The 11892-nt window shown below is 37.6% G+C and overlaps 1 protein-coding gene across 10 annotated transcripts in view; it reads left to right on the top strand.

Annotated features, from left to right (window-relative positions):
- Window positions 1–11892, top strand: part of PDLIM5 (PDZ and LIM domain 5) — a 221990-nt gene that overhangs the window by 57411 nt on the left and 152687 nt on the right. For all 10 annotated transcript variants that reach the window (XM_069094458.1, XM_069094503.1, XM_069094475.1 and 7 more), the window contains one exon: window positions 9889–10040. In XM_069094458.1, coding sequence (XP_068950559.1) covers window positions 9889–10040 — 152 coding nt within the window. The remainder of the gene's footprint in view (window positions 1–9888; window positions 10041–11892) is intronic.

The following is an 11892-nucleotide window of genomic DNA, read 5'->3' as shown; positions in this document are numbered from 1 at the left end:
CTCTCTCTCTCTCTCTCTCTCTCTCTCTCTCTCTCTCTCTCTCTCTCCTGTCTCTCTCTGTCTATCTACACATACACATCTATTTTATATATGTTATGTATATACACACAGTAAAGCTTAGTCTTCATTACATATACACACTTCACATGTTGAGACAGAAATTCCCCAGTAGTCTGTTGGCTGCTTTTCCCCTCATGAGTGACCATTCCTGGACCTCTCCTCATACTCCTTCATCCTAGACAATCATCTCCCCTGCTCCCATCTTACCCATCCCCAATTAAAGTCCTCTTGCCACTCCTGACTCCAGTTATGGTAATAATTCTAGACTGTTGTGTTTGTCTGCTTATGGGATGAGTTCATATTGTGATAATGACATTGGGGAGAACTAGGGTTGACTAGAGGGTTCAAATGTAGATAACTTAGAGGTGAAATTGGTGTGAATTAGGTTTAATTGATTTACAAATTACTGAAACCACATTCTCTGTGCAACAGTCCCTGGTACCCAGTACTAAGTAAATGCTTTTTGCCTTGCCTTTGCTTTTTTTTTTGGGATCAAAGATGACATGGTTACATGAGGGGAAGAGTTTCATGGGGAGAGGGGTGTGAAGGGTACAACACATGGAAATTAGGGGCAAATTCACTTTAGAGACAAACTATACCAAATTCTTTATTTGCCAGCGGGGGGGGCGGGGGACTTGTTGATGTCCTACTGTGTGCCAAGAAGTAGAAACTGTGCATCAAGGTATTTTAAGTCATGGGTGGTTGTATACACATGCATCTTAGAGAGAAGATTGAATGCAGTAACTTGTGGTTTCTTAAAAAGTACCACTGTATTTGATTCAATGGAAAGCTGGCGTGCTATGCTAGGAGGGGAAGAGAGAAGCATTTATGTTAGTAATTAGTATGATTTATGCTCAGCTTGACCCAGTAGCCTCCTTGTACAGCTGCCTTCCTACGTATTTTGCATTTGTAAAATATATGTGCCTTTACTGGGTGTCATATAATATGTATTGGACATATCGATGACAGAAAATTGTGACTACTTCAAACAAATGCATTCTATTCAAACTTGCAAAGCCAAGTAAAAAAAAAAATGAGCTCTGTGACTAAATGGTAACCTCACTGTCTTTCCTAAACCTTTAAGAATTTATAATCTGTCTAGTACCCAATTAGGAAAATGGAAATGGATTTTGCTTTTTCTTCTCCAGTGGTTGGATGAGTGGGTAAATGGAGCCAGCAGTCACATTTGTAAGATTCTTTATGTTTTCTTTAAAAAAAAAACATTTAAAATTTTGATATATTTTGTTTTGAGACTGGAGGTACTTCCCCCAAAATACCTATACAGATCCCTTGCAAGGTATCTTTATGAGTTATATAAAGAAAGGAGGTGGGTATCTTTGAATGTGCCACACCAGTAATTTCTTGCATTTTCAGGAAGGGCATTATGCTTTTTTTCTTGGACACAGCATCTTCCACTATTTTTTTTTTTACTATTTACCATTTTTACCAGGGTTTTATTAGTGTCCAATATTATATACTTCAATTTTTTTGTGACAAGTGGAAAACTTTGTGTATGGAGAAATGGAAATGATTAAAGTGTTGGGAGATACTTCATATGAGGAAAGGCTAAAAATAGTTCAGTACCAGCAGGTTGAGGGGAATCTAAATGCCAGACTTGTTTCCATTTTTGCCAAGGATGCGAAAAGTGAGCACTTAATTGATTCAGGAGGCAGCTTGATTAGATATAGTTAAGGAGCTTTCCCTAACAAGTGTTTTCAAACATTGGAATAGATTACTGAGTAAGATTGGGCCATCTTTTTGAGAGAGATATTCCTTTTTTTTTTATTTTTAAAAAATATTTTTTATTTTCAGTTCCAGATTCTCTGCTTTCCTCCAACCCTTCCCTAACCAGTTAAGAAAAGAAGCAATATGATACCCATTTATGTATGAAGTCATGCAAAACACGTTTCCACATTAGCCATGTTGCCCCCTCCAAAAAAAGTCAAGAAAAAGTAAAGAGAAGAAAAATATGCCTCAGTCTGCACTCAGGAGTCCATTAGTTCTCTCTCTGTAGGTGGATAGCATGTTTTCCATCATGAGTCCTTTGGAAACTGATGTGGATCATTGTTTTAATCAGAGTTGCTAAGTCTTTCACAGTTGATCATCATTACAATTTTACTGTTTATGTGTATTTGGTTCTTCCAGTTCTGCACACTTCATTTTGCATCAGTTCATATAAGCCTTCCCAGGTTTTTCTTGAAACCACCCTTTCCTCATTTCATACAGCACATAGCATTCCATCATGATCAAACACCATAAGTTGTTTAGCCATTCCTCAGTTGATATACCGGAGGTTATGGAGATGCAAAGATAAAAGTAAAACAATCACTGTCCTCAAGGAGCTTATAGTCTCTCTGGGTAGACAACATGTATCTATATAGGTGTGTGTAAAATAAAGGGTAAGTTGGATAAGCGAAGGCATTCATGTCTTGGGGGATCAGATAAGCCCTTCTGCAGAAGGTGGCATTTGAACTGAACTTTGAAAGAAACTAGGGATTCTAAGAGGCAGAGATGAGGAGAGAGGGCATTCCAGGAAAGAAAAACAGAGCCAAGAGGCAAGAGACAATGTTTTATGTGAGGCATAGCAAGATCAGCTTCACTGGACTATAGAGTTTTCTAGTATCTATAATCTGTGTGATACAGTAATCATGCTCAATACCATGTAGGACTTAATCTTCATCATAGATGTGTGTGTGTGTGTACACATACACACCTTCACATGTTCGATTTCACTTCTTTGCTACCACAAAAGAACTGCTATAAATATTTTTGTACATATGGGTCCTTGATTTTCTTGGGGTATAGCCATAGTAGCAGTGCTGCTGGATCAAAGAGTTGTATAATAGTTGTGTTGCCCTTTGGACAGAGTTCCAAATTGTTCTGCAGAGTGGCTGAACTAGTTCACAGCTTCACCAACAGTGTATTACTATTATGCAGTGTTCTATTGGGTTAATCATAACACATTAACAGTACACTCCTGCACCCCTCAGAATTTGTCATTTTCCTTTTCTGTCATGTTGGCCAATCTGATGGGTGTGAGGTAATACCTCAGAGTTGCTTTAATTTGTATTTTTGTGATGATTAGTGATTTAGAGTATTTTTTTCATATGACTTGACAACTTTGATTTCTTCTCATGAAAACTCCTGTTTATGTCCTTTGATGATTTTTCATTTTGGGAATGGATATTTATAAATTTGTCTCAGTTCCCTATATATTTGAGAAATGAGATCTTTATCAGAAACTTAACTGTGAAATGTTTTCTCCTGTTTCCTGCTTTCTTTCCAATTTTGGCTGCATTGGTTTTGCTTGTGCAGAACTTTAAAAATATAATATAATTGGAATTATCCATTTTATCTTCTATGATCCTCCATATCTCTTATCTGCCACTATCCATAAATCTGACAGGTAATTTGTTTTGTGCTCCCCATAGAGAGATAATCCCTAAGGGTAAAATATATGTGTATGTGGACGCATATGTGTGTGATCTGTCTGGTCAGTAGGTCAGGGTAGGATGACTTGACATCTAATTAAATGCAAAATGCTCTGTTTAGCATTCAGGCCCTGCAGGTCTACAGTGTGTTCTGGAAATCTCATTCTTAAGTACCTTCTCTGCCTGGAAAAGCTTCCCCTAGTTTTGGGGGAATCCTGATGGGTCCTATCCCTTTATTATATGGGATACAGGAGAACTTCTGCTCAGGCTAGGCATTCACTTCTTAACCCCGGGTACCTGGGCTTCTGCATGAGGAATACTGTAAAGTGAAATGATTTGGAAATTTGTAGTATGGTCATATGTCCTCCAAGAAGCCTTAGGTACTAGTTACGTTAGTCACTTAGAGCTTAGCGTGGTTGTAACCTCAGTGGTAGATAAGATTACAGTTTCACACATTGTATTGTGTGTAGAATTCCCTACTGACTGCCAGGCCCTGACTTGAACCCTTATCTCCTTCTTAGGGGTGTGTACCCTTCCCTGCTGGATTTGACCCTTTCTTTCTCTCTGAGAGATGGTGGGGGATACTTCTTGAGGCCCCCTTTGCCTGAAATGTCCTCACAGATGCCATCCCATGTTCGGTATTACTTCCTCACACCTTCAAAAGATCTTCCAGCTAAGGAACAAAGTTAGTGCAGCCCTTACTTCTGGGAATAGGAAAGCCGGCTTAGGGAGACGAAGAGATGTGGCGAGCAGTAAGATGGGAGGCCAGAATGTGGTCACAGGTCTTCACTGTGCCAGATAAAAGGCAGTTGCTGATACAACCTAGACTGCCAACAGAAATTCCAAGGCACACTGACCTGGGCTTCCCTGATGGAAGGCTTAGGTGCTCTGGGCTCTGCTCCTTGTAAGATAGGATGAACATGGAATGAAAGTAATTCCTAAAGCATCCAGTCACTTGGAGTCAGGAACTCATGGAAACCCAGGGTCTTGATGGGAGAGGTAGAAGACAGACTAGGATCATCAGAAAGAAGTTTGTTGTGGGCCTGTCCCCCAAACTCAGCCAAGCCATATAAAGTACCAGAGTTGCTTCATCTGTGGCTCACCTTCTTTCCCTGAATCCCAGTATAGGGGGTCAGAGGTCAAAGGCATAACTCACTTATCACACTGTCAAGGGAGTCAATTAAAATCCTATAGTTTATGATAAATGTCAAAATTCTGTAGTTTAAGGATGGGGGAGCTCATTATGAGAGATGCTTATAATCAGGAAAAAATTCTTCGTGGCACTTGAACTATAGTTGAAAGAAGTAAGCTTCTGCTTTCCATAGAGGAGACAGACATTCTAACCAAATGTGAGATGGCTATGGACGTGGTATGTTTGGGGGGCGCAGCTAGTTTAAGAAGAAATTTGCTAACCGTCTGGGATTGTGTAGGGAAGTAATAAGGAAATATTACACACAGAGAGGGTAAGGCCAGATTGTGTCAGGCTTTGAATGCTTTCTGAAAGAAGCTAGATGATGTTCCCTGGTAACCAAGTCCAGCACTTTCTGACTGTTTTTCGAAGAAAGTGTTCAAGTCAATTTAGTCTCCTGAATTCTTTAGTTTATTAAACCTGAATCATATTTGCCTTAGATTTTATTTTGTAGCCTTGAGGAGCTGTTGACAGTTCTTGAGCAAGTCTTGATCCTATCTGAGTCTGATTTAAAAAGCAGGAGAGTTAGTGACTTTGGTTTCAGGGTGCCCCCCAAGTCCATGAGGAACATTCTGCAAACACTTGGACATCTTACCTTGGTATAGGGTTCAGGACAAGCATAAAGAAGGGAATCCAGCATATGAATAGACATCTTCAAAGGAATAAGCAATAGAGAAATTCTAGGGGCTTGAAACCCAAGATACTCTAGCAAAGTCAGCTGATATTTTGCTACAAAGGTTTGTTTAGAGGAGAATGACACAAAGAATTATAAACTACTTATAATCCTTGCATTATATCATGTGAATACTTGGTTCCAAAAGGCATAAGGTGTTGAATAAGATAAGAAACAAACAAAAACCTCTCTCTCTGTCTGTCTGTCTCTCTCTCTTTCTCTATCTGTCTCTCTCTCTCTCTCTCACACACACACAGAGACTATCTCAAAATAGGAAATTACTTGAGGGGATCTAGAAGAATCAATTCTTTGTGCAATTTAGACCACCATATGGTTGGAGCAGAAGTAAAAATTCAACGTCAAATTAGAACAAAGGTTATTGATGGAAAGAAGATGCTGGACAGTTATAACACCTCTAATTTGACCTATTCAACTAAGCCATTATTGTTCAAAAAAAATTAGAAATTGAAAAAAGAAATAGATATCGATCTTAATTTTTACTCTTTCCTACTGAAGTTTACCAACATACAGCAGTTGTGATGAAAAGGAGACCAGAAGAGTCCAGAATACTGTCTTAGCTGGTCAACATTTTATCTCTTTGCCAAGGGGAGAGAATAGACAGCCAAAGACAGCTCCATTTTAGAATACAAATTCATTCGTAAAATGCTGTAGAGTGGAATTTCTGAAGATATTAACTGTATCACTTTATAGATTATAATTATATAATGGAATTACAAAATATGTATATGTAAATATGCATATATAAAATATGTAATAGAAATATTAAAGAGAAAAAAACAGTGGAGACAAAAACAAGTCTGTGTAAGTTTGACTTAAGACTATTAATTCATATTATCCTAAAAATATTCACAAATATTCCTGCTTGCCAGCAGGAGAACAGACCTCTGTATGTAGGAGAACAGGTCTAAAAGTTCGTAAGGACAGTCATCAAGTGAACCAGATGCTGGTTACCTCTACCACCCCTTTACCTCTGTCTTTCCTCTCTTCTTCATTCCCTTAACCACTTAACAGTAGCCACAGATTATAAAGTGTAGATCTGGGAGAGGAGGTGTTAGTAACACCTTGCTTTTCTAACCAGGCACTGCCCTAGAATTCTGGGAAATGAGTAAAAACTTATGGAACATTCTTGACTGGTGATCTTTCCTACATAAAAAGGTAAAGCCAGGAAGCTATCTCTCTGTTGCTGCATCCACATGAAATGGTCTGATATTACAAGCAGTAGCTCAGACAGCTTGTGCAGGCCTACTCTGAGCTGCAGATAGGAAGACTTTAATTATCCCCAGAGGTCCTAGATGACTGCAAAGAATAACCTTCCATGGATGTCATTTTGATATGTAGGTCTTGTGCATGGATTCTCTTCCTCTTCCTAAATGGTATAAATCACTGACTGAGAAAGTATTTGCTACTAAACAGTAGAAGATAAAAATGAGAAGAGATTAATCACGCATCTTCTCATGGGTGTCTACAGAAGTGAACTATTAGATTTGCCAAACCAAGTACACACTGACAAAATCTATAGTTGTGGTGAGGCAGTCTTAAAAGTTAACAAGGGATAATTTCACAAAATATTTCAGGGAAGGGAAGATGCTAAAAGAATTGGAGAAAAATCCCAGACAGTGTGCTTCCTGCCCCAAAAAGGCACTCATGATGACAGCAATAAACCTACTTTCACATCTTTACAAAATCTCTGAGAGTGATCCACCCATGCTTCAAAAAAACCCTTGAGAAAGATGTGATAAGGAGACAGGCAGATTTTTGTAAATTATTTTGCATAGCAGATAGCAGTTTTATGATCACAAAATTCAGAAATGAAGAAAAGACAAGACTCCACTTTGTACATTGATAATATCACCACCATTTTACTCTTGGGGAAACTGAGGCTGATAGAGGCTAAGCGATTTGCCCAGACTCATGTAGCTAGGCAATGTCTGAGGCTGAACTTGAACTCAGATCTTCCTGACTTCAAGTTCAGAGCCTAGCTACCTCAGTGTATTTTACATCCTTTGGCTGAGGGCTAATTTGGAGTTATGGAGGCTAAGTTAAGAGTTACTAACACTCTTGGCTAAGGTAGGACACAGCTGCATGGGAGTCCACTGTAGACTTTGTCCTGGAGCATTCCTCTCCTTCCTTAATCTCTCTGCTGAGGTTTAGCATCAATCTCTAGAACATTACAAGGCTGGTTCTATGAATGAGTATGCAAAATAGATCAGCCCAACAATCCATGCATGGAACTAAATGGATGAAAAATGCCTGGTTCAGTCAGTGGTATGCATTTGGAAGACCAGTTCATTAATTTAGTACTTGAAATGAATGATTGAATGAAAAAGCATTTATTAAATGCAAACCACCCTAATTGGTCCCCCTGCTTCCAGGTCTTCCTGTCTCTAATCCAATCTCTACATATTTGCCAAATTGATGTTCCTGAAGCATAAATCTGACTGTCTCACTTTCCAGCTGAAGAAGTTTCAGTGACTCCCCATGACATGTAGAATGAAAAATAAAATGAAAATTACTTAGCACAGCCTTCAAATACCATGGCAAGAATGTGCTATATATCTGGGATAGGCACTGAAGGGGGACAATGAGTTTATCCCATGTTGAATATAAGAAGATGAATTGGATTAAATTTGAGAAATTTCCCTGTACTCATAATGGTCTTAAATTGTCCCTAACTTGGAAAAAAACATTTTTTAACAAGAAACTCACACAGACACACATGTATGCAATACATACAGGCACACAGTATGCAACACACACAGGCACACATGTATACACACAGACGCACATGTGCACATACACAAGACATACATGCTCACACACAGATACACACATGTGCACTGGCACATGTGCACACATATCCCACTGATGTGCTATAGCTGGTAATATTAGATTGCCACAACATGCAGAGAATCATTGTGGGTGACTTATAAGTCAGTTGAGAGAAATATTATGAGTTTCGGTGGACTACTATGTTTGTTAGAAAGACCTATGTGGAAGAAGGCATGTAAAGGAGATCAATAAATAAATGTATGATCCAAAAAGGAGAAGGGGAGGCTGTGATCATAAAGTAAGAGCAAAGGATTTGGATAGTTAAAAGGGATGTGCTGGCAGCCCTTCAACTGCAAGCATTTAGTATGCATCCTGCTGTATACAAGAGTTTAGATACATACATACAAATAATACCCTTCTTAACCTCAGAATTTATATTTCACTAGAAGGATACAACATATGCACAAATAAGGTATTTTGGTCTGGATGTGATTTGTTGATGAGTTGTTCTGTTTTAAATTTTCCTCTTTTTTGAACTAAAAATCTCCAATAATCATTCATTTTGTAAAACAATTGATTTTAGAATATTGATACAATAGTGATATATTGTATTATTTCTTCATGATTTCTTCCTCAACCAATTAATTATTTATTGGGATTTATTTATATATTAAATGTTGAAACTGTCATTTTTTTATCATAAAGGTTTCTCCTGCTTCACATGTCTTTCATGTCTCACTGTTTCTTTGTGCAAGTTACATTGTTTTTCATCTTCCTTATTTTGATAGTACTTTTGTTCATGTCTTTTGGCACAAGGAAATAGTAAAATGGAAGCAGATCAAACTAAACAGTATGAACAGGAGGGAAATTTTATTAGGCAAGGGAAGAAGGGTTTGGGAATTGAGGACCTATGATGCCCAGTAATGTCTGGCAGTCGTCACAAACAGTTTCCTTCCCATCCTGCTGAGAGATCCTGGAACAGGAAGCACTCAACATCAGAAATAAAATTCAAGTTCCCAAGCAATGGGGAAAAAACTCCTTTTAACGTGGTGAACAAAATTGTGATTATCAACATAAATTATGCTAACACTCTCTCAAGATATTATTCTTTGAATTCAGATAGACAAGTGTTTGAAACAGAGGTTCTTAGCCCTTTTGTCAAGGTCACCGTGGCTGTCTGGAAGCCCTTTTCACAGTTGCTTTTAAATGTATAAAATATAATACATAGGATTATAAAGGAAACCAATTATATGGAAATAGTTTCAAAATAATAACAATAAAAAATAAGTTTATAGAGCCCAGATTAGAGAACAGTGGTTTAAAGAAATATTTTTCATTATTTATATAAGAGCATGGGGGAAAAATTTCCCTTATGATTCTTTTTTCTTCTGCTAGAATCTGAACTTTCCATATACATTTCTAAACCTGATTCATGGCAACAATATATTTATTGTTAGTCATTTCACTATCTTTCATTATGTAGAAGATTAAGGCATCTTTTCTCTGAAAAGTTTTTATGGTTATTAAATGTAATACGATTCCCATGCTGATGTGTTAAGGTATAATTAATTGTCGTAGGTTTGCTTATTTTTGCTGATGTTTTTGTTTCTTACTGGGATTTTAGAGGACAGTAATTTACCCTACTTTTTTTTAAATCATGTGGACAAAATTTCTTACTTCAGATTAGTCTCAGTTTGTTGAAGAATGATACTCCTGTCTAATGTATTATAATGTGTTTATTCCAGCTAAAGGATGGGGGTAAGGCATCTCAAGCCCATGTGAAAATAGGAGATGTGGTTCTCAGCATCGATGGGATAAGTGCTCAGGGAATGACGCATCTTGAAGCCCAGAACAAGATTAAGGCTTGTACAGGCTCCTTGAACATGACTCTGCAAAGGTAAGTTACTGTTTTGTTATAAAGAAGAAAAAAAGACCCAATTACTGTTTCATTCTAAAGAAGAAAAAAGCAGTTACTGTTTCATTCTAAAGAAGAAGAAAAATAAAACAGCAGTCTGTGTTTGCATATATTTTTATGTTTGGTATCTGTAGCCCTAAAATCAACTGTGACAGTATAGACTGTTAAAAATCCTAAGTTAAAATGGTTATTTTTGTTAACAGGATTCTTCATTCCCCAGGGGAAATATTGGGGACAAAAGGGCAAGACTTAACTGTCTTTGTACATTTGAGGTGTCATTGGGGGATTTGTTTAAATAATAAATGATAATGGATTGTTTCTCACATTCTAAAATTGAGAGTTTATGTTGGGTTGAAGCTCTTCCTTGGCTGCGTATCATGTCTTCATACCTGGCTGTTTGCTTTCACATCATGCCCCTTGTTTTACTACTAAATATCTTATTTTCCAGTCAAAACACTTCTCTTGGTTCCCATGAGAACAGATGAAAACCAGATGTTGCCCTCTTTGGATGAATTTCCAACTTAAGTAATTTGGTACTGACTCTAATAAAGAATCCTTCAGGCTACTGAAACACTAAAAATTAAGCAAACTCTTGTTTTCGGGACTTGAGGAAAATTTTTAGCCTTGTCTCCATGTTCCTGGCCTTAAGATACTTAAAAGATTGAAAATGTGGAGGCACTTAGTGTCCACAGCTATTTAATATAATTAAAATTAATCAAATTCTTAATTCCCTTTTCTAAGCAATGTTAGGTTGTTACCAATATTACTCATTGAAGACAGTGTGAGGCTAAAGAAATTCAAGGGAATTTGTTGATAATGCTATTAACCAAGAAAGTTGAAGAATCATCTTCAAATCAATCAATTTATTAACTGGCTTTCGTTATTTTTATTATTTATTATGATTATTAGTAAGCTCTTGATGTATTCCAGCACCTGGGCCAGGATAAAAATACAAAAAAAGAAGTCCCTGCTATTTATATTCTATCAGGAAACAACATGTATGTGTTGTCGTGTCTGACTCTTTGTGACCCCATTTGAGGTTTTCTTGGCAGAGATACTGGAATTGTTTGCCATTCTTCTTCTCCAGTTCATTTTACAGATGAGGAAACTGAGGCAAATATGGTTAAATGACTAGCCCAGGGTCACACAGTAAGTGTCTGCGGCCAGATTTGAACTCAGGAAGATGAGTCTTTTGACTCCAGTCCCAGCCAGCACTGCACCACCTACCTGACCCATGTGTGTGTATACACACAAATACAAAATATAGGGTAAATACAAAGTAATCTCATAGATAGCTTGACTGGAAAAATCAGGAAAAAAATGCATGTAGGAGCTATTTTTGAGTAAAGATTCGAAGGGGTTCTGAAAGGTAGAAAGGAGGAAGAAAAAAGCATTCCTGACAAAGGATATAATCTGTCCAAATTCATAGATGGTAGACCTAATGGGGAATGTTGTTTGTAAGGAAAGCAAGTAAGTTACTTTGGCTTGAGTGTAGAGTGCATGAAGGGAAATAACGTTTAATAAGTCTGGATAGGTAGGTCTGAGCCAAACTGTGAAGGCCTTTAAATGCCAAACAGAGGAAATTGCATTTGATCCTAAAAGTAATAAAAAGCCTTTGGAGCTGTTTAAATGGGGGAAGTGACTTGGTTAGATTTATGCTTTAGAAATGTCATTTTTTTAGCTGCATGGAGGAGGGAACAGAGAGACAGAGACTGGATTCAGGGAGACCATTTTGAAGAGTCTTACAGTCATCCCAGTCAGTGATAATAAATGAGCTGGAGAGAAGGGGATGGATGGATGGATGGATGGATGGATGGATGGATGGATGGATGGA

Source organism: Petaurus breviceps, unplaced genomic scaffold (assembly GCF_028583685.1).
Source record: "Petaurus breviceps papuanus isolate PSGF00001 unplaced genomic scaffold, PetGlider_PUasm1.0 126, whole genome shotgun sequence".
In the NCBI taxonomy this organism is placed as follows: domain Eukaryota; kingdom Metazoa; phylum Chordata; class Mammalia; order Diprotodontia; family Petauridae; genus Petaurus; species Petaurus breviceps.
Note: the sequence above shows the minus strand (reverse complement) of the source record. Positions and strands in the feature narration are given on the sequence as shown.